The sequence below is a fragment of the Echeneis naucrates genome, chromosome 21 (genome assembly GCF_900963305.1).
Source record: "Echeneis naucrates chromosome 21, fEcheNa1.1, whole genome shotgun sequence".
Lineage (NCBI taxonomy): Eukaryota > Metazoa > Chordata > Actinopteri > Carangiformes > Echeneidae > Echeneis > Echeneis naucrates.
In genome coordinates, this window is record NC_042531.1 from 9619786 (window position 1) to 9644071 (window position 24286).

The window sequence follows — 24286 nt, forward strand, 5'->3', positions numbered from 1 at the left end:
GCTTAACACCACTAACAGAGGCATGCTTTGAAGGATGTAACTGGGGGAAGCTGCGCTGCCAGATCCTTTTCCATGGGCTGTGGATTTGCACTGCTGAGGCGAGGACAGGCAATCACTCAGCCATGCAGAAGCCCAGACAACAGGACTAATCTCTCCACCTGACTTGTGGAAGCTCCACTTTTTTTTTTTTTTCTGAATTATTTATTCCCCGCTGTGAAAGACAGTGTTTGACAATGGAGCTGGAGTGAAGTAGACGGTGAATTTGTAGCGTTGACTGCAGTCTGCAGCACACATGGATGTGTTCAGCTTTGTGAAGATGCCAAAGCTATCAGGGTGAGTCCGATGGATGCCGCTGTTTATTTGCCTGTCTGTGGATGTGCCTGCTTGTTCTCTAGAAGGTGGTGGTTTTTGTGCTCAAAGGCATGATTCAGAGAGAGACGTGGGAGTAATGTGGAGCGGAGTTATTAAAAATGCTGAGTTATTGATTGCTCAAGAGAGCAAGTTGTGCTGTCATGTATGATGGGAAATGAATGAGCAAGTGAGGCAGACCGAGGTAGGGGTGGATGCAGAAGCCGATGCGGCCCATTTAAACTGTCTGTATCTACAATAAGTTCATGATGTTTTGTTGTTTTTTTTTATCCTGCAAACAGTGGTTATGGTTTGGTGCTTTGAATGTTTTATAATGTCATGCAACTTACATATATTTAGACATTATGAACCTCCCCATCCCCACTGAGTTGCTTCAGATTTGAAATCACATCGGTTGTAAGTCATTTTCAAACATCACATTTTGTTCATATGATGTAAGGATATTTTCTTTATATCAATTAGTAGGATAAGAGCTGTCGTTGGATTAAATATGTATGTACGTGGACCTTTGAAGAGTGGTCAAGTTCACATACCAGAACAGGAGGATGAAGAGTAGCGGACAATTGACACCTCCCTGATTTATAATAAAAACTACAACATTGGGGTTGAAAACCGACCACACTGCAACGTTCATGTTTATTCATGTGTGCTTATATGGCGACATATTGGAAATTAATTATTTTTTTTCTTTTGTGATGGAAAGCACATGATATGTAAATGAACGATCTACAGGAATTCATTGGCAGGGCAGCCACCTCACCTGATGCACCCATGGATCTGCTAGACGGAGTTTATCTGCCCCAGCGGACAGTAATCCTCCTGGGGGATTTGGCTCCACCATGAACACTACAGACCACTGGTGTTGGGAACAGATGATCGTAAATGGGAAATATGAAATCACATACTGGAGGCTGCAAAAATGCCCATTCATTGAATTTCATTTCATTTGTGAGCCATCAACTTGACGGCACTCGCACTTTTTTTTTTTTTTTTTTGAATTATTTGCTTTTCATTCAGGACTGAAAGATTGTGTATTGTTTCTTCAGTAGCATCGGGACATGACATTGCGCCAGAGTGTTCAGTTCCTTAGTGCCTTATGCAAATCGCCGCTCTGTTTTATAACCTTCCATCGGGAAAGCAGGCAGGTAGCAGGGATTTTCCATCAGATGTTTTCCAGTTAGTATCCCTCTATGGCAGCATTTATGATGCAGCTCTCAGTGGACCACCAACGTCACTGCATCCTGTCACTGTTAATAACGCCACACAATGCTATCCTTGATTATGAGCTACCACTGCTACAGTGGTGTTTTTTGTGTTCTCCCTCTCAGCTGCCAGCCAGAATTAAAGTCAGCGGGAGGCTGCTTTGCTAAGGTTGATAAAACATTTTACAGAGAAGGCCAACGTGCATATTTAGAGCTCCACAAAAAAGAAAACATTTCCCCTCTCTGTCTCTTCCTCCTCCCTCACAACACCCCCAGATGTGACTGCTGTCAGAAACAAAAGCATACTCTTTCCTTGATATTCTTCCGTCTTTGATTCTAACAGGGAGTTTCACATTTGATACAAAGATAACTACCTCCCTCTTTGTGTCTTCTTGTGTTTGAAAAAAAAAAGAAGATTTCAGTCATTTGACCAAAGTTGTTTCACTTTTCAACAGTTTTTATCTTTGCATGTTGAACTTGTCGTTGGAAGTGCTGTTCGAATTTCCCTGCATCCTGTAGGTGTTGTATGGTTTGGATACATCATGTAAAAATGTGTATATGTGTAGATGATGGCTGAAGTAGCTTGTATGGCATATATTAAAGAACATGTTGTGCATTGGTGCAGCTGCTTTTCATCCCATATACATGAGACAGTCACGCTCTTTGTATGTGTATGTTGAATTATTTCCTGGAAGGCATTGATGAAGTTCTTCCTCAGTATAAACAATATCTATGATCTATTCAATCAAGTGATGTTAGATTGTATGTTTGTGGCGGCTGCTTAATGGCTTCATTCGTTCACAGTTTTTGTTTGTTCGTTTGTTATTTTTAGATAAGCCATGAAAGGATCCATCCTGCATGTTTTGTCCACAAACTTTTGGCACAGGAAATCACTGGTCTGGACACAAATTGATTAGCCTAAATGTTCATCAGAGTACACAGAGACCAAAAGATCTGTCATACTTAGCCGCTGAAATCAGCAGTGCCCAGGGTAGAGTGGTTCAGAAATGGCTCAGAGTCAGAAATGGGAGCCAGCTGGCTGGTGGATAAGGTCTCAGGCAACCATTTATTTTGCTCTGTCCTTTGGAGCTTTTAGCTCTAAAGGATAGCTTGGCTACACTGCAGAGTAACAATGAAATAATACGCAGAACACATAGTTTTGTACAGCTGGATGTAAAATTATGAAGAAATTAATGGGAGTCACGCATGTGATCGAATGACAATTGGAGTGTGCGTCCTTTTCCATTTCTGATTTGGGTTCTTACGTTTTAAGAGTGACAACAATGGCATATCCAGCTTTTTAAACAGTCAATCCTGTGCAAGTGGTGTTTTCCTGTTAAACAGGTAATCTGAGAATCACTTACTCACCGTAAAATAACAGAAGATTAACCAACCAGAAACCTTGCTAAATAGAGGCACCAGAGAGCTGCTCAGGATGGTGCAGTTGCCCATGGCAACAATATCAGTGCTTCCAAAGACAAACATAGAAATACAGTATTGAGTTGAAATAGGGAAATGGACACTCTTATTGTGGTGAGAATTGTGTAACGTTTCGATGTTATTGCATAAGGCCACTATATGGGACAAAGAACATCTTCTAGCCACCTAGGCTGTCTGATTTGGTTATGATGCTGTTACATCATCACCGTCTGCTTCATGTGAAAGTGGTTTTGTGTCAAGAAAACCGTGTTTTCTTTTCTCCTGTGGTATAAATCAAAAACAGCGATGTTTAAGTCGTGAAATGGACAAGAGGAGCAGAATGGCTGAGTAATTATGTGCCTGGTCAGCTTGACTTTAACAGCGACATATAAATAGCAGTCACAATGTAAATGGATCAGAGTGTATCCTCTGTAGTGCGACCATACTGACCACAGGATTAGAGCCAAGGTGGCTGTTGGAGAAGTCAAGCAGAGGGCAGATGCTTTCTTAAACAAAAAGCAGTGCAGCTTGTGTGTTCTACAGGATGGAGGCAGCCTAAAAGAGGTGCAGAAGACTAAGGCCTTCAATCAGAGAGCTTCCTCTCTGTATGTGCCACTTCTCTGCTTCACTCTTGGGTCTCTTCCCAGGAGATGGCTGTCTTATTTGCTGTCTCTCCACAGACTTTACATCCATACAGAATCACATTAGTGGTCTATCGCTGCATAAATGTCTCTATTTAACTCAAGCACACTGAGAAAGTGTCGTCAAGGGCTCTTTGCCATGTATTTCTCATCAAACCGCAAACATTACACTCCCTGTCTGACAAGGAAGGTGAAAAAGAACCTATCATTTTTGAGAATGTGTTTAGTTATTAGTAATAATGTTGATAGTGGGCAGAGGCAAAGATCATCACTGATTGCAGATCCAAAGCGTACGGCAGATTCAAGACAGATGCAGATTTCAATAATTCCGACCAAAGCTTGTAAAGATCCTGTGAGACTCCTGGTAGCATATACAGAAGAAAATTCAAGATTAATATTGTTCTCCGGGTGTGGATATATCCCCCTGCCTCACAACCTGGGGCATGATGGAGGAGTTAGAAGAAACATCAAGGAAATGCATTTCTTTAAGTCTCAATGTGAATAATAACATGTATGGGACACAAGAGCAGCGTTTCATAAAGCCGAGTCTCATGGAGACAGCCGATGTAAATTATTCAAACTAATTTGAGTGTCTAAGTTGTAATGTGCTCTTCTTAGCTGCAGCTTGTATATAATGCATAGTTACTCCCTAAATTAACAGGATTTCTGCCCTCAGCGAGATGGGCCTGAGCAATTTGCTTGTATTCAGAGAGATGAAAGCGAGAGTGAACTACTGTGATAAAGCAAGGATCACATTGTTCATGCAATTTTTATGAAGGAGTGAAAAGTGATCTTTTCCTCACATCTCTGGCGATACAATTGAAGTAATATCTTCTAAATTATAGTTACTGATGAAGTTGATGGACCATTGTCGCTGCTTATTCAAATGAGATTTTCAGACAAAATGAAGAGAATTTGTGTTTTAAACTTCAAATACAGATTTAAACTGCAGGTTGTTAGTGTCTGTGGTAGCCAAGATTTAGTGCTATGGCACCATCCTTATGTTGCTTTTATGGCCTATAAATCATGCTGATCCTGATGTTGTTAATTCCTTTAGACATTTTAAGGTGCAACTGAAATCTTCCACAGTCTTCTTGAGAGCCACTGGAACAAAATTTCATTGTAATGTGCGCTGCAAGGTGGATATTATGGATAACAATAAAGTTTTTTTTTTTTATCTATTTATCTATCCATATATCTAAATAGTAAGTAAAATCTACAGATATGCAAGATACAAAAAAAAAAAAAAAAAAATCACGATGCATTTTGTAGTTTTTGTGATTTTCTTTTCCTTGGAGAAATCCAATGGGACACTCCATCTGTTCCCTGCTTCTTGCTTTAATTGTCTTCGGTCTGACTCTTGGGTAACCTGTTCATGAATTGTGTAGCATGGTTTGCCCACTTGGTGCTCAATTACTTAGTCCAATGTGACTATCAGCATCATTTATTAATGCTTGTTGAGGAGGATCAGTTTCACTGTCCACAAGAGGGTGAACCTTTTGAGCCTCTCTGGTAAGCCTTGAGTGCTGCGACTCAATGGCATAATGCACCTCCCGCCTGCGCACAAAAGAAATCAAAGACCAAAGCATCTACGGCTGTGTGGTTAATATAGAGACATTGTGGCTCAGAGGCAGAAAATGGATTTTGCGGAGCAATTTGTCAGTTCAGAAATACATTTTGAAGGCACAGCGTCTGAACCTGTAAGTACAAAATGCTTTATGATGTAGACATCTGGAGAAATGTTAAATATATTTGCGATTAACATGTAATGCTCGGCAAGAGGAAAATATTATTCACATGCCTGACTGTGACACCAAATACTGCCCGTGGTGGCATGGCTGTTAGCTTGATCCCAGGGGCTGAAATGGAGGGTACAAGTAGGAGTCATCGATGAGGTGAATATGGCTCAGACGTGTCTAGTTGTGTCCACACACACCATTTTAGCTGCAGGAAATGTGTTCTAAATATACCCCATCGAGGCATGCGCCCAGCTAATGTACTCTAGGTCAGATAAATCTATATCCATGTGGAAACACTAATATCCCCCAAACACACCACTGTATTGGGGAGGAAATCTGGTTGCTTCCTGTTTTTAGAGGCCAATTTAAAATATAGAGCACCAAAGAAAATTACAACTTTCAGCTGCTCTACTTGTTCCTTTATGAATTAATTATGATTTCCTGCGTCCAGGAGCACTCAGGTATGTTTTGTTTATTAGTTTATGTGACTTCAGAACATAACTTTAGTTCAGACGACATTATTTTATTGCCGGGAGCCAAACTGTTAATACTGGGATCGCAATATTTTATTCATATATCATGAAACGTGCACATGTGTACAAACAGACAGACGTGCCTGTGGGGGCATCCACACAAACGCACGGTCCCGTACGGATATAAGCAAGCTGCACACAATTTATTATCAGCAGTACAGTAACTGGGGAAACTTTAAGAGGCAAAGAAAGAGGGACCTTGAATAATGAATGTGAAGAGCCCTGTTACACGACAGACAAGCCTTTGAAGTGACATAATTTACTGCCACTGCTTTCGTAGTGCAGTTAACAAAGACAGAGATAAAGGAAAGACAGGGACAGATGAAAACATTTTAACCAATTACAGTTCTCCCGCTAACTTGTAGCACAGGGACGTGGATATGCAGAGATGTGTTAGTAAAATTCAGAAAATCCTCTGAGTTAAATGGGCGCGTTCCGTCAAATAATACGCTGCAATTAATTGTTGCGCTGGTGGTCCTAGCTGGTAGTAGTCTCTGACGTACTTCATCAAATCATCGGCATGGAGGCAAATCAAATATCTACTCTATAACGGACTTCCCTCCAGGCTGCTTTTAGAAAGAATCTGCTGACATCTAGAAATAAAACCAATTTCATGCCTCTCAAAGCAAGAGTGAGGCATGCCAACTCCAACTGTGTGTCTTGCTTATGTAATTAATTTGATCTGTATTCACTGAGTGAACCATGGCTATGGGACATTGTTCGTCACGCGGGAATCAGACGTGCTCTCATCACTTAGTTTGAATCACTTCATATCAGCCTAATTTGCTTCTTTTACTAACTGAGGATCTCAAACATTATCTGGATTCATTGACTGATGCAGAGCTGAATAATGCAGGTGGTGTGATGCATGTAGGGTTGTCAAAAGTCAGTGTTTTATTTTACTTGTCCCCTCTTTCTTCCTGTGCAGCCACAGGACCAAATCTTCAGGCTGGCCGCCCCCCTCGGGGACCTGGAGTTCTTCACAGGGACCCCCCAATGGATGGGACATGGGCACCAATAGAGAAGGGCGAGACTGCTTCATCAAGTGAGTGTCCTACGTTTAAAAAAAAAAAAAAAAAAAAAAAACAACTGAGGGGGAGCATTCTCCTTGCCAGATGTTTCAGACACTTTGCCAACCTGTGATTATTCCGACTATGTCACTGCCTCCACACTGTCTCCATCTGTGCGTTCGGAATACTGATTGCCTGTTCCCTCTGCTGCTGCGCACACTCTGCCCCTGCCTACTCTCACTCTCTCACACACCCACAATTCTCCTCATGCATTCTCGCAAATGCAGAATAGGGCTTCGTAGAGTGTGTGTGTGTGTGTGTGTGTGTGTGTGTATGTGTGTGTGTGTCTGTGTGTGTGTAAGATGCTGCTGCTGCTGCTGCTGCTGCTGATGAGGAAAATCACCTGTGCACAGATTTGTTTTTATCTGAGAGGCTGCACGTTCCTCAGAGGATGCTGGATCAGTGTTATCAGCGTAGTTAATCCTTCGTAATTGGCACTTCTGGATATCTGCACAGGCAGGTAAAGAGGAACTGTTTGCTGGTTCTTTTTGTGAACACATGACCCGTTGTTACATTTAAATGTTTGCTTGTTTTATCCTCTCTGCTTATTCGGTTGGGCTTTACTCTGTTTTGTCACACCTGGGATGTGCAGTATGGATCCACACTAGAGCTAAAAATATTGTTGCTTTTATGAGCCACCATCCATATTTGATTCAGACTTCTTTCTTTTTTTTTTTTTTTTGCTTCTTTCATCAGTTCACTAGATTGTATTCATTTCTCTTTGATATTTATTATAAGCACAAAGTGAACATTTATTTCTTTGATGCTCATCCCAAATATGACAAAAAAAAAAAAAATCTTTTATATCTGCATGGTGTGCGTAGAAGGATAGAGTAGAAGGTGAGCTTCTTGTCACACATGGGTTAAAACATGTGAAGCATGATGTCAGAGGAGTTATGTAAGACATAAGGAGCAGGGGAAGTGCTGGATGCAGAGTGCGTCTGGATGAGGCAGATCATTGAGGCTGTTTTGGCTCCAGATTTAGTTTTTCTAAATTTGAGAAAAGCTCATGAATAATCAAACGATTGTTTCTATGGCTGTCAGTGACTATCTGAGTTTGTTAAGACTCCAGGGTGCTTATGCTTAATTGTTGTGTTTCCCAATGAGATGCGTGTCTAGTGTGCGTGACAGCAGCAGCTGAATAAAGCAGTAGCTATTTAATATTTACAGCATGACACTTGTTTTTCAACAAATGTAACATCATCCAGGGATTGCTGTGACAATATATTTGAGGAGAGTGTGACGGATTGGTTCACTATGTCTGAGCTCCACTCGATTCAACAGACACTTCTTATTAAATAAGTTAAATCAACTAATTCCTCAGAATGAGCGCAAGAAGGCAGGTTGGTAATTTCTTCTCACAGCACACAAAGACAGAGAAATGGAGGGAACGGCAGTTCCATCACAAAATCGAAATTTTCATTCAAGCATTTACTGCATTTAATGGACAAAGCTAGATTTCCATTTTGGAGGTTGGGAAAATTCCCAGTAGCCAGTCAGCTCACGCAGAAGGGCACCACAGCAAAACATATGCCAATGAAAAAAAAAAAAAAAAAGGCTGTGATTATATAATTTTCAAAACAGGCAGGACAAATTTATCCCCTTCAGAACTAGTGCTGCCCTAAACAAGAAGCCAAGTTATTTTATACTAGCACGTTCTGTACAAATCAAGTTTACATGAATATGTGGTATGCACCGCCAGGAATTAGCCATATCCATGCACTCCCAATCCAACCCTGACAAAAGCTTTCGTATTATTCTGCCTTCTCACCCTTCATTCGTTAGCAGCCGAACTGCCAGCCATGTAAGTGAAAGCATTACAGCCTTTCGTTTACACACTCACTTGAGCAATGTGTGACAAAGCTTATCTTTAAGCAGAGCAGTTTGTGAGTGACTGACACGTTCAGTTTTTTGTTTTTTTTTTTCCTTGGGATTTGCCATAGCTGTGCACGCTTGCTGTTTACTGCTGTTTACTGCTGCTGATGCATACACGCTGGACTGCAACACCTTCACCAAAAGAATACCAAAGGCAAGTGGCCGCTCTGAGGCTTTACAGTAGGCACTCGCTGGATTCATTCATGTCAGAGAGCAGATGCTGTGCTTGCCAACCTGTTACCCCGTTGATATTACTCCTGTTTCCTGCTACCTCTTATCAGCTCCACGTAACATATCCCGTCAGAAATGTCATATTGTTAATAATGCTTGTTTACACTCAAGAAAATCTGAAAATCTCCATACATTATGAGCAGCTCTTCATAGCAAGAGTAACAGGAGCTTATTCCAAAGCATGCAACAGCCAAATACGTCTTTTACAGTATTCATTATTGCTTATTTTGGCTCATCTTGTTAAATATATATCGCATGGTGTGGCTTGCAATTGCTGTATAGATGCTTGTGGGGCTACATGAGTGGCTAATGAATATTAGTAGGGATCATTAGATGCATGGTTGTCTTCATAATGGGACTGTAGCCATGTTTAGCAGGTGGCCATGGAGGGGAGGGGAGGAGACAGCAGTCTTCCTGAATGCACAGGTCCATATGGTTTGATTTGTGCCCAATCTGCTGAGATAACACTGAGTCGCAAATCCAAAACGAATGTTGTATTTTATTGCGATATTCGCAGTCCACCGTGACCGCTCTGACCATCCCAATGTTTTTAGTCAGTCAAATTCCTTGTTTTCATGTTGACATGATAACAGTGATTATTAAATGAATCACTGTAAGGAACATTTGAGTAAACTACTACCTTTTTAAAGCAACTATGGAAGAAAAAGAAAAAAAAAAAAAGAGTTATTTCTCAATGTGGGCTTGAGTTTATCACTGGAACAATTTCGAGACTTGTCATTAATCATTAGCACATTTTAACTGGTACAATTGTAAAACAGTTTGGTTGATTTATTGTGCAAAATTAATCACATTTGTCATGGTGGTCATTACACCAATTAAAAATCCATTTGTTATTCTGGCTTCCTGTTTGCTCCCAGCTGAGTGTTGACGTCTTACATCCCCCCGTTATTTGAAGAGCCTCACAGTTTGCACCATAATATATATTTATAATACATACCTGAAATTATATCCAAAAAAAGAAGAAAAGAAAGATAGCTACAGTAGATTTAATTCTACTTTAGGAGATTTAATGAAAATTAAGATGCAGATTTCATAATGGACGGATGTGATAGAAATTCATTTACGGTGACTGTTTTGCATAATCAGGTTTATTAAATGAGTTGCCTAAGGATAGTAAACATTAATGAACTTGACAGTGAAAGAGATACATTTCCTTCATTTCCCTGAGACGATCCAGGGAGTGGTTTTCCTTTGATAACCTCAGGTAAATGAAGTACACAGAGAGTAATGCAGGTCATTATTTTTGACTAGTGCCACCTTATTAGTCTAATTTGCACCAACCGTTGCCGGTGTTTGCGCCTCTCCATACCGTATACCACCACTGTACAACTAGTGTTCGTCAAGGAATAGAAATCAAACTAATGTGCATCAGACTAAAGACTTTTTGGTTCTGTAATGCGTTTCCCTTCCATCCCATTTATCTTCTGCTCAGTGTTGTCCATACATAAATTGCAGTGGCTTTGATGATACAGGAGGTTATTGAGGTTAACACCATATGTTTGTGGTGATGTATACTGTGATTTTAAAGCATCTGAGATTAGTTTTATGCAGTTTTGCCTTGTCAGATGCTGCATTTACTCATTTTTAGAAATATATTGCTAGAAATATTTGCTGACCTACAGACTGAATGACTGAATGACTCCAGTATGGAAATTTTTCACCGAAACGTGAGGTAATTGTCTGCCCGTTCTTTTCTTTGGTTTCTTCATTTGTTTGAGCATTTGGCCTCAAAAAAAATAACACACACACACACACACACACACACACACACACACACACGTGGCATTTCGATTTTTACACAATATCCTCTGGATTTTTTTTTTTTTTTTTTAAATATAGGCCCAATTAATTTAACATCTGTTCAAAATTGAGCTTTTTTCTTTTGCTTGTGAATGTGTTATTACTGCTGCTCTTCAGAGGGAGCTGAAGGAGTGATTGCCGCAAAACAAAACGTAATTCAAAACAAATAGTTCCTGTGGCATCTACCCTGACCCCACGGTTTTCCCACATTACATCCCACATTTTCTGTGCAGCAGCTGCATCTTAAAATCTAATGGCCGTTTTTCTGTTTTCTAGCTCTGGCAAAGAATCGTTGACTGTCATCCACCTTTGAACATCTTGTTGTCTTTGTTGTTGCTGTTTTTTTGCAGTATCAGGATTGCGATTGACAGATCCCTCTGTGTCTTTGTGCCATGAAAGATTAATTGTTAGTATTTACTGGTGAATAGTACACTTGTCAAGAATAACTGTAAATTACACAGCCTGCCCACAGCTTTAATTAACCAACACTGTTGGCACCATGCAGAGCCGCTGCTGTTGCTTTTGCAGTCAAGAAGAAACAAAACAAAAACTCAGAGATGTGGAACCTGCAGACAGTTTGTGCACATCTTTGGAGCTCCAGACATTTGGAAATGCATTGATCAGGGTAACTGTGAAGTGATTGCACAAATATCGTTTAAACTTGTTTGCAGCTTGTTAGCAAGTCTGTCCGGAGATTTCAACCTCACGATCCTCATTAAATCTGTGCTGCTTCATTATTAACATGGAAAAGCAAACGCCTATTGTTTAAGACATTACAGTGTGAGTACTACAGATTACTGTAAATGCTCCTTGAAGCACACAGTGTACATCTACAATGTGAGAATACAAACACTGGAGCTTGATTACCATCGCCCACATGATCTATTTTTGCAGCATTGCACATCTACCTTATTTTCAGATTCTGGCATCTTCTTTTTAAACATTTTGAGGATTGAGAGAGGAGGAAAACAGCCACTTTCTGTTCTGTTACACTGTTTCCTGCTTTCTGGTTCTTGCACGGTCAATGTTTATTGAAGCTGTTGTGTGAAAGTCACATTTTGAAACTAGAGCTGCAACTATCTATCTATCTATGCCATTGAAAACGATGAAGCAGGAAAATCTGATATTTCTTTCACTCCTCCACATATAACCTGTGCTTTAGAATGCAACAAAAGAAAACAAATATTTCTAATTCCCACAGCCACGTCTCCCAGAGCAGCTCCCTTGAGGAGATTCGTCTGGACGGAGACAAGTTTGTGCCACCAGCGCCCCGAAAGGTGGAGATGAGACGAGACCCAGTTCTTGGCTTTGGATTTGTGGCAGGCAGTGAGAAACCAGTGGTGGTTCGTTCAGTAACTCCAGGTAAAGTGACCTAGCTGTACAGTGAGCTCTCACACAGCAGTGACTCATTCAGTCTATTATATACACATTCCCATGAAATACTCTCAAAGTGCAGCTAGAGAGGGGAGAGGAAACACCATCAGGCTGTAGTTTACATTGATGATTCATGGATTTCAACAACCCTGAATAAGTAAGGACCTATTTAAGCCGCAAGCCACAAGAAAGAAAACCAAGAAAAAAAAAAAAAAACAAGGAATACTATCGCTGTGCACACTCTGTCACACTTCTTGTTTTGTGTGTGTTGGCAGGGGGTCCATCAGAAGGTAAACTCATCCCAGGAGACGAGATCATCATGATAAATGATGAGCCGGTCAGTTCAGCGCCCCGGGAAAGGGTTATTGACCTTGTCAGGTATGACGGCATAGTAAGGTGAGATGCCACTGGGCTGCTGCTAAACCTGCTGTTAGTAAATCTACGCTGCCTGAAATAGTGTTGTTCTACTTGTTCGACCATCTCACATCACTGAGTCAAAGTAGATTTACTGTGTCTTTCTGACACAAATCAACAGTCAGCCAAATAAATCACAAACATTACCACAGTGAATCAAATCCACAGTGGGGCAGCCAGTTTTAGATAAATGGAAGTTGAGATCTTTCAGTTGTTTGTAGCTTAAATGTTCCTGGATCTAAAAAGAAAAAAAAAAAAAGGTCCAACTTTTGGTCAGCCAGAACCTTTATAGCAAGAAAACACCCCACATAGGTGGGGTTAGGGGCTCAAGCTCCACTTAAGGGAGGGAAACAACATTTCACCCTCCCTTTCCCATTTCATTCAGTGCTGTGAAACAAATTCCAAACTTCTGACTGCAATTCATCTTTGTAGTTTAATGGTGTCTTTAATTTCTAATCCAAGCTAGCTCAATAAATAGCTCATTTAATAAAAACATATTGCGGACAATCACTTTCTATTAGGAGAGCATTAGTATCAGCCTATTAGTCCATCACTGTGTTTTACAGTAACATAAAACTAAATGTTTTCGACTGAAAAGATCCGGTACATCATTGTAGCCTCCTGCAACATTCAGTGAGATTTAGCTGCATGCTGGGGCTGATGTGTCTCATGCATCTCATTAGATTAATGTCACTGAAACAGCTATGTGTGTCCTCGTGCGAATGATGCGCCACCCTGCAAACAGTGCAGTGGTACAGGTGAACGTGCCCATTGAGACAGTCCTGTGGCCTTGACTGAGCTGTGGAGGCAAACACAGGCTCCCTGAGCATCACTTGACACACTGTTCCTTCTACCGCTGCCCACCATGATGTGTCCAAAACAATGAAGTGCTGCTTCCAGAGCAACCAAGATATTTCCACATTTGACTTCCCTTAACTACTGGATTTTGTTTATTATTATGTGTACCTGTGTTTGTTGAGAATGAAACTTTCATTAAAAAAAAAAAAAAATTCTTTCCTGCAGGAGCTGCAAGGAGTCCATATTGTTGACTGTTGTTCAGCCATACCCAGTAAGTTCATCCATCCACCGTAAATGTATTCAAACACATTCCAATAGGCTGTTTGTGTGTTTGGAGCTGATTATTCTGTTGATTCTATGAAAGCAAGTCATTAATCATGCCATATGTGTGTGCTGGCACTGTATCACTAATGCCTTAGGTGAGTGTGAGAGCCGGGCTAACTCAAAGGGAGTCCAGTTGCTGCAGTCTTCTCAAGTTGTAGCGTCACATCATTGCAAAACCTCAAATGAACCTGCCACATAGACCAATACTTGGGTCGCGGGGCACCAGATGGCGTTGAACGCAGCACCAGGAGCATTTATTCAGCCTTTGTTTGCAGCTGAAATAATAAGTCAGTGGAAATTGAATTATGCTTGAATTCCCACCAAAAATAGACCAAAACATCTGTGTCCACTCACATAAAACATACAGCATACATTGCAGCAAGAACCTTATGATGACATCCGAGCACTCTTAATACACTGTTAGGGACACGGGGTTAGAGTAATTTGTTTTCTCATCCAATGTTTCCTAAAACTTGGCAATCTAATGTTTAAGCCCATCTATTCACCAAGCATGTATATAAATAATTAAGTTTGTTGTCTGCTTTTCAGACTCTCTGCATGAGTCACATAGTAAGCAGCACAACATGAACGTGCAATATTCCACAATAATTAGCAGAACAAGCAAACCATAAAACGCATCCTGTAATTATTTCAATTTCCCAGGTGTTTCTATTCAGGCTTACTGACACAACAGCAAAGCAAGTGTCCTCACTCTTATAAAATATGAGCATAATTGCATGAGCTCAGAGTGGAGACACTTTGGATGTCGTCATGTTTTCAAGAGGGAAACATCCTTGAATTCTGTGGAGATGAAAAGCACATGACTCATTGCTGAACAAAGTGATTGTCCTCTAAATCTCTGTTTTCCTTTTCCCTCCAAAAGTCACCCAAATCAGCATTCATCAGCGCAGCCAAAAAGGCCAAGTTAAAGACTAATCCTGTTAAAGTCCGCTTCGCCGAAGAGGTCATCATCAACGGCCAGGTGCCAGTAAGTCATGTTGGATGCTAGTTCATTCACAGCAGACGGCAGAAGCACACTTGAGTTTCTAAAGCTGGCTCTTAGAGCAGAGAAAACATTTTAGAATTGACTAACTAAAATGAAGACACATGAACAAAAAAAAAAAAAAAAAAAAAAAAAAAAATACACCTACTCTTTCTTCTTCTTTTTCATCAACTACCATCACAGGGATGAAATGGAGTGCATATGATTGTATGAGTGGCAGAAAAAGGGGGACCCTGTCATAGAGAGCTTCCTCAATTTGTTGGATGTGTCACACAGAGGATGCATTTAGGAAAGCAGCTACAAAGTAAGGAGACTATCAGGCAGTCATAACCTCTGAGACGTGAACAGGGAGGATGCATCACTTGAAAAAATAAATATATATATATATATATATATATATATATCAATCATCTTGCAGAAAGTTTGGTGGGAAGATAAATCTGATTCATACTGTTCTTTCTTTAGCTTAGCATAACATTTTGAAACAGAATTGGTCCAAAGCACCAATAATAAAAGAAGCAACTCATAATGGAGTACATTAACTGTTGGTAATTAATACAAACAATTCTCATTTCATCCTCAGGAAACAGTGAAGGACAACTCCCTTCTTTTTATGCCAAATGTTTTGAAGGTGTACCTGGAGAACGGACAGACCAAATCTTTTAAATTTGACAGCAGCACATCCATTAAGGTAGGTGCTGGAGCTGGAAGAAACGCTGGTATATAATCTAAAACTTAAATGTTAACTGTCATTCACAGCTCTATAATACAATATCAGGGGCGCACGCCCCTTTTTATCAATCATGTTCTGCAGGTAAAATCTGAGTGTATGTTCACTAGTAGCGTCCATTTTTTTCTGTCGGCCTAATTGGAAAAATGATTTATGGTTCTGTGCCAGAGCTGGGCACTGACAGCAAGCTGCATCTGCACTGTTCATGGTGTATTAACTCTGACTTTGTCCACATGAAAGGACGTCATCTTGACCCTGCAAGAAAAGCTATCCATTAAGAGCATTGAGCACTTCTCTCTGATGCTGGAGCAAAGAGCTGAGGGATCTGCCAGCAAACTCATGCTCCTGCATGAGCAGGAGATGCTAACTCAGGTGAGACAGCCTCGTCAGGTGCCAATAAACGGGACGGATGCAGTTAAATAATCAACTTAATGGCAAAACACAGAGAGGATTCTCTTCTGTATACAGTGTGCAGTAATATACTGAAACCCTTTCTTGCAGTGATGAAGAATATTAGCATATTTCTTTTACTTGGATATTAATTTACGAGTTGAAACCAAGGGACATTAGCTTAGCTTTTTAGCATAGCACAAATACAGGATGTTGCTGATTTCAGCCAAAAAAAAAAAATAAAAGTCCTTAAAGAAAATCACTACTTTGTTTTTATACTTATTAATTAATTAAACAAAATTAAACATATTTTTATTTGTATTTTGTTTGTAGCAGTATCTAAATTGGTGCCACATTAACCTGAACCACTTGTTAAAAAAGAAATTCTAAAAAAATTGCAATGAGACATTTTGCAGATGTGCACACCTCATGACCAATGGGACTGTCCTTGTCTCCATCATATCCTCTAGGTGACACAGAGGCCAGGGTCACACAAGATGAAGTGCTTTTTTCGCATCACTTTTGTCCCAAAGGACCCCCTGGACCTTCTTAGGAGAGACGCAGTAGCATTTGAGTATCTCTATGTTCAGGTGAATATCAGTGGATGCGGGAAAAATGAATTATTAACATGGAATAACAGGTAATTTTAGTTGTGCTCGTCTATGAGAAAGGCCTCAGAAAACGCATGGTAACTGTGGGTTGTTGTCTTGGAGGAATAGTTACTGAAGTGTAACCTCTTCCTCTGCCTCCTCCAGAGCTGTAATGATGTGGTATTGGAAAGATTTGGGTCAGAGCTGAAATACGACACGGCGCTCCGCCTAGCTGCCCTGCAAATGTATATTCTAACCATCAATACGAAGCACTCCCAAAAAGTTTCTCTGAAGTATATAGAGTAAGTAAATTTGATTTTACACTGCGTCATGTTTGCTGGGATCTGCTTCATGTTGCCCATCCACAGAATCATTCTGCTGTTCTTCAGTATTTATTCCAGCTGTAAAGGATAGCACTTATCCCTTTTCAAATAACGCAATAATGATCCCACCATTATTAGTATATTGCACTACCAGAAGATACGTCCCTACAGGTTAGTCAACACCCCTGACTGGATCCCTTCATTTGATTGATGCACCACCTCTAGGCAAAGTAAATGAATTACCAGTCAAGACTGATGACTGTATTTCGTAGGGATTGAGCCTTCTTTAATTATTTGTGTGAAATGTGTGTCTTTAGGAAGGAGTGGGGTCTGGCATTGTTTCTGCCCCCTGCAGTGCTGTCTAGCATGAAAGAGAAGAACATCAAAAAAGCCCTTACTCACATCCTCAAAACGAACCAGAACCTGGTTCCGCCTGGTAAAAAGGTAGACTCCTTGTCCCCTTTCGCTCTCTCAATCTCGCACCATCTCACTCTCTTTGCTATGCGCCATATCAGAAAAGGCTCTTTACTACCACCTAGTGGGGCATTATGTTTCAAAATAACAGTGGTGGGTGGTGGCTTAAACAGATGATATTCCACGTTTATATTCTTTTCTGCTCTGAAAAATTCATCTAAATTATTACAACTTGTATCAAACACCCATCTCCTGTTTCCTTCCCTTTTCAGCTTACTGCTTTACAGGCAAAGGTCCATTATCTGAAGTACCTCAGTGATTTGAGGCTGTATGGAGGCCGGGTGTTTAAAGCTACATTAATTGTGAGTAAAACCATCCTCCCATTTCACTTTGCTGGGTGTGGAACTGTTCATTTGCACGCAGAGCAATATGATCTTTTCTTTTCTTGTTCGCAGCAAGGCGAGAAGCATACAGAAGTGACATTGCTTGTGGGGCCTAAATATGGCATCAGTCATGTGATTAACACCAAAACCAACCTCGTGGCATTGCTGGCTGATTTCAGCCATGTTAACCGCATCGAGATGTACACAGAAGACGAGAACAGGGTTAGAGTGGAGCTGCACGTCCTGGACGTAAAGGTTAAAACAAAAGCATGTGCTGACTGGTTTTGTGAACATTTTCTGTGGTTTTACCCAAACATATGACACGTCTGTTCAGTGGTCATTATAATCTCATTCGTTAGACACGCTCTCTTGTTTATTTTGCACTAATTGTCATCTGCTTATCTGCCTTTTCCACAGCCCATCACTCTGTTAATGGAGTCTGTTGATGCAATGAATCTGGCATGTTTGACTGCAGGCTACTACAGATTACTGGTGGACTCTCGACGCTCCATCTTCAACGTCGCCAAAAAAACAGACAGCGTGGAAAGTATGCAAATTGTTCACAATGACTCATCAAAAACATTTATTTGCATTAAATAGGCCCATTTCATCTGATTTGGTTCCTTTTCACAGGTAACACAGCAAGAATAAAGCAGAACTATCAGGCCATTGAGTGCACATACAGCACACCCCACAAAGGGTATGAAGACAGAAATAACCAGAGGTGCAGCCAAGATTATCCAGAACAGGGGTGTGAATACCTTGACCATGCAAGATGTGAAGGCCAAGCAGTTTACATAACTGAGATCCACCAGGCCCAGCACTCGATCCACATGGCAGAGAGGGCTGAATGCTGCAGAGTTCCTTGCTCCCAAACTTACCTCAACATCCCAAGGCCTAAATCCCAAGACACCTCCAGGAGTGCAAAGGTCTCCTTCATATTTGGAGATCCACCCTTAGATGGTGTAAACCCCCAAAATCTGGGCTACCAGAGACTAATGGATGAAAGCCCAGAGATTTTAGACAATCACAGCCCCATGTACCGGCGTCTTGAGGAGGACTATAAGATGATGGATGCCATAGAGGATGGCGATGGGTATCCGTACGCCACCAAAATCTTTGGTCCTACTGAGTGCATCGAGGAGCCACTGCTGCACGATATCTGCTATGCAGAAACAACAGATGATGCAGAGGACGAGGACGACATCAGCTGTGAGGAGGACATGGTCATGAGTGACATTGACAAGCCTGCATTACTGTCACTCTCGGGATCCAGTGATGACATCATTGACTTGACCTCACTCCCTCCCCCACCAGAGGGTAACGATGAGGAGGACAATGACGTACTGCTGCACTCTCTTAACCTGGCCATCGCTGCTCCTCCTCCCGGCTTTAGGGACAGCTCTGACGAGGAGGAGCAGCAAGGAGCTGGGACTCGGACCCAGGGTGCCCGCAATGACATCCCAGTGTCTCTCATAGATTCAGTGCCTACTCACAGAGCAGAGGGCCATGGGGAACCTCTGGATGATGCAGTGGTGTCCACCTTGCAGGCACTCGAGGCCCTCGCTGCATCAGAGGAACAGAGTCCAGCACAATCAGAGAGTAGCACAGGTTCTCCTTTCACTATTGTAACGTTCATCCATTAACAACATACATGTTCCAGCCATTCACTTTTGATTTCCTGTTGTTGGGTTGTTTTTTTTTTGTTTTCTTAATAAAGCCCATTTTGTTCTGTTTCCATTTGTGTGATTATTTCTTCATTCATTTCAGAAATTTTATTCATTACAGTGTCATTCATTTTGGCATCTGGTTCTGTTTTGTGGTGTTTTTTGTGAATGTCAGATATTTGTTGCCAAATTAAAAAAACATTATAATAAAAAAAATAATAAATCGTAAATAGCCGCCAACAGTATGTTCTATTATGTAAAAAGACAGTTATCTAGAGCTATATTTTGTGGACGCAACAGTTTAATTTCAGTTCTAATTGAAATGGTATTATGCAGTGATTTATATTTATTTTAAATTATTCCACAGTACCCATTCACTTGTTTTCACACTTGCGTCCTGATTTGCATTGTCATTACCATAAATTACATTTGACTCATTCTTCAATGTGTGATATTTTCCATTTGCCTCAGATGGAGTTGTTAATGAGGTGTTTGTCTTTCTGTGGTACACAGGTGTAGAAATATCACGAGCATTTAGTCCCGAGTCCTCAGATTCTGGCAACGAGACAAACTCCTCTGAGATGACGGAGACCTCGGAGCTCGCCAGTGCTCAGCGACACCCAGAGAGCCACCTGAGGATGCAAGTAGCCATGGCAGAGGGATATCATGCCACAAATGAGGAGAAGACAGAAGGAACAGCACAGAGCGATGGCGGTGCAAGAGCTATGCAGCACAACCCCCAAGAACATCAGGAGGGGGAGGCGAAATCTTCTGCTGTCGCCTCTTCTCAGATATTTCATTCAGACAGTGGTGAGATGGAGCCCGAGACAATGGAAATAAAATCAGTCAGTGAATACTTCACTAAAATGCACATGAGCTCAGTGATGGGCAGGCAGAGAGGAAAAAAGAGGGAGGCAGAGAGCAGAATGCACAGCGATACTTGTGAAACGTCTGATAGATCACACAAGACTTCCCAAGACTCATCTAAAGAGGAGGCCCCTCATCTTGTTGGGAAGTTTAACGCTTTCACTGTGAGAGATTCCTATTACATGAATCAACTTGATCTGGGCCGAACTCACTGTAAAGAAAGGCATCAAAAATTGCAGCAGAGAGTGCCTGGAATCAAAATGGCAGACAATCTTTCTCCAGACTCAGTGAATGACTCACAGGCTTCCCACACAGAAAGGCTGACAATAAAGGGAGAGAAACTGGACTCGGACGAAAGAAGCCAAAAGTTAAACATGCATCACCGCTCCCCATCCAAAGCGCCTGTCCCTGCAGAGGGAGACGCCACTTCCCAGGATAATGAGCAACAACAAATTAAAACCCCATCATCAGAGCAAGATGTCACAAGGTTATACGAATACCACGTGAGCAAGCGCATGTCATCGATACAGAGCGAGGGCGTTCATTCTCTCCAAAGCTCCCAGTGTTCCTCCATAGATGCCGGGTGTAGCACAGGCAGCAGCAGCTGTGCCACGCCAATGGATTCTCCCCTTTGTGCCACAGACAATATGCATGCACTGTCAGAGTCCTCGCTCAAGGGACTGGGTTATGTAACTGCTGAGGAAAAAGCTTACGGGCCTCCAGGCCTGGGTAAGGCTGGCCATCCCATGGATCCCACTCTGCTGAGGAAGATCCACGCAGCTACCAGTGCTGAGCCTGGCTTCACGATTACACGGGAAGGCAGTCACAGGATGCCCAAGATAAAAGAAACCACAGGTAAAACTAAAGAGGAGGGTGCTCTCTCTTATCTGTGTCTGTGTTGGTGGATGAAAGCAGCACAGACTTCTAACAAAGTTTGCATATAATCACTTTCTTAACTGATGCTACTTTCGCATCTGTCTGTGTAACATGTCACGGGAGGCTCCAGCTGGTTAGCATGTCCTTGCATAAAAACTGGAAACATGGCGAAGTGTAAAAATAAATTGCAGAAGTTGTGGTATCACTGGGATTCTGTTCCATTGTCTATACCACGAGGTTGAAAGACAACCAGTGGAGTCGTCAGGTAGTAACTGCGTCCTTAAATTGTATAAAATCTGACTCCTCGAAAAAAAAAAAAACACAGGTTACACAGATTATGGACTTGAAATATAAAAAAAAAAAAAAAAGAATATTTTACCAAATGTCAGTCGTTTTTCACTTCTGCTGCTTTCATCCATTTAGTCCTTCAAAACATAAGCTCTTTTCTTTAAATTTAGGTATATGAATTCAGTTTGATTTATTTAATCATTCTAAATTTATGAACGGTGGCACTGACACCTCATGAATAAAAACATCTTATTACAGGTGCAGATGTTTTGTCAGCGAGATGCTTAACAGTTCTCTTTGTTTTACTACTACCCCTAGTGTAGCTTGCACACAGCTGAAGAAGGCTGGGGAAATGTCATCTTTAGCTCTATGTACTGAGACCAGTACCACCACCAAAACCATGCCACCATCATCATTTAGAAGTAGCACAGAGGCCAGACGGGTTTCACAGGCCAGCGCTGAACCCGACACACACGACCTGGCCCCCCCCCCAAGCGGATCTTCATGTAACCCCGTGACAGGTGGCCTCGGGAAGCCACGCAGGGCTCAGACGCTCAGGAGGAGCTGGAGTACCATAATGCCCAGTTCCAAGAGCTTAGAAGTACTGTTAGAGAAGACCAAAGCCACGCTTACAGGGAAAAGCAACGGTCAGAATTCCCAGTCCGAAGATGCCCCAAAAGCAGAGAGAATATACTCTTCCAAAACCTTGCCCACAAGTTTGTCCCAGGGTTCAGTCGCCTCAAATTCATCTGGTAGAGGGGTGCTTAGAGGAGCCTCACTGTTGCTGCCAAGGTCAACAGCACTAAGACTGGATTCAGGCACCTGGAGGTGCCGTGGGCCATTCAGTCACTGCTTCCTCAGGAGAAAGACAAAAGCTGATAGCAAAGATGGAGGTCAAAAAATGACCTCTGTCAGCTCTGTTTCTTTCAGCCACAGGGAAAACACTAAGCAGAAGGTAGACCATAAAGGTGAGCAGAAAAATGAAGTCACTGCTATGAATGACATGAGCCTCAAAGCTAGACTAACTCATATAAATTCAATGAAGGGAAAAACCTACAGTCTTCACACAGGGTTCGCAATCGCACGGAAGGATGCCTTAGAGATGATCGCCGTGTTGCGTTCCAGCATTGGCCACATGTCCGGCGCTGAAAGGCTTGACGTCGAGGAGGCTGACATGGAGACATACTCTCAGCTACTGTTAATGCAGGCCAAAGTGCTGAGCGGCGCCTGCAGTCGGATGGCTGTAGAGTACAGCAGTCCAGAGGAGTTGCTGCTCACTCTGACGCACAGCTTTCACACACTCTGCTGCCTGACACAAGCCTGCATGTCGCTCGTGGACGGCCTAAGCACTAAGAGGGAGCGGCGTGAGATGGTAGCCAAGGTGGACGAGGTCGTCATGAACTATGTGTGCCTGCTGAAAGCTGCCGAGGCAGCTTCAGGACGCTCCCCCAGTGACCAAAGCGTGAATGCATTGACACATCACTCTGCCACCATGTCTGCTATTATAAACGCACTAACTCACTCACTGAAAACACCACTCAACAAATAAAGTGTTGTTATTTCGTCTCAGTTATTGATTTTAAAGCCATACATAAGAGACATGGGTTTAATAACCAACGTGAACTGCTGTGAAAAAAAAAAAAAAAAAAAATCTTGCCTTGTGTATACAATATTTTATTATGTAAATTAAAATAAAGTTATATGAATCATAAAATTTTAAATAGATTATATTCAGGCCTCTGTGAAGAAGCATACAACCTTTCTCTAAAGGTATATTATCTAATATTACACAATATGGATTCATTTAAGTTATTGGTTATGTTTGAGGCTTAACTTGTACATTCTTACTATCTTATTAGCACCTTGTTTATAAGTTCTGAAAATATATATTATGTTGGAGAAATGCAAATACTATACACAGCTGTAGACAAATCATTGCACAGGACATCAAATACAAGTAATGCATATGACTTTTTCACTTTAATTTATTGAATACTTAACATGAACACTAAGTACTTTTCCTGTTATTTTTTGTCAATATCATTAAAAAGATTAAAACTTTTCAGAAGTCTTATTTCAAATGATTTTTTTGTCTGTTTTGGGGTCTTGGGTGTAGCTCTGTTGGTCACCAATGTCTCCCTCAGTTGCAGTCTGAAGTAAGAAGCACAGGACAGAAAAGTGACTTTGCTCCACTATGTGCGTTTGCTATTTGAAGTTGCATTATTCATGCAGAAAAGTTGCTTGACCCATGTTTAGTTGTGTAACTGTTGTTAATAATTTATCATTTAACCATGTGCTCATGCCTGGGTAGTTGTGATGCTTTTTGCATAAATGATGATGATAGCCCATTTCACTTATGGGCCTGCAGACTAACTTTGCACTGTGTGTGTGTGTGTGTGTGTGTGTGTGTGTGTGTGTGTGTGTGTGTGTGTGTGTGAGAGCAGCCAAGCACGTGTTGGACAGTAAATAAATATCCTGAGTAAAGGTGTGATGGTCTGATGCATGTTGTGCATGAGCCATCAGTTTTTTATGTTTTATGCTTAATAACTTTTCTCTAATTGATTTACTTTGCATGTTTATGTATAGCTGGGTGCTGTGATTTTATCACTTTTTCACTGGACTGTTTGCTTCCAATCCCTTTTTAAGTTCTTAAAAAAAAAAGGGGGGGGATGGCCGCAGGCCAGGCCACGCTTGTCTAGCACTCAGCCCAATTAGCAGATAAGGAACAGGTGTGGAGAGCTGGAGGTGGTTTTACTCAGGCCGCGTTGGTGGATCGACGTACGGTACTGTCTCAGGCTCTTTTGGAAGGTGCGGTCATAGCGGGGAGTGACTGTGGAGCATCAGAGGGGCGGCCGCCTGGATTGGGCCTAACTTGGTTATAGTGAACTTTAAGTTAGACATTTTTCTTACTAAACAGGCCTGATTTGTATTTTATTGTATCATCT

At 41.5% G+C, this 24286-nt stretch overlaps 1 protein-coding gene across 1 annotated transcript; it reads left to right on the top strand.

The window, feature by feature from the left end:
* The first annotated feature begins 292 nt into the window (after nt 1-292).
* Nucleotides 293-22890, top strand: LOC115062169 (FERM and PDZ domain-containing protein 4-like). The gene is given in 19 exon segments (XM_029530793.1): nt 293-333; nt 6832-6948; nt 12102-12262; nt 12550-12652; nt 13712-13757; nt 13906-13911; nt 14694-14798; nt 15397-15504; nt 15784-15915; nt 16404-16523; nt 16689-16825; nt 17164-17290; nt 17533-17622; nt 17716-17898; nt 18061-18284; nt 18374-19254; nt 19824-21032; nt 21877-21988; nt 22272-22890. Coding segments are annotated over 19 exon segments (4521 nt in total).
* Nucleotides 22891-24286: the final 1396 nt, after the last annotated feature.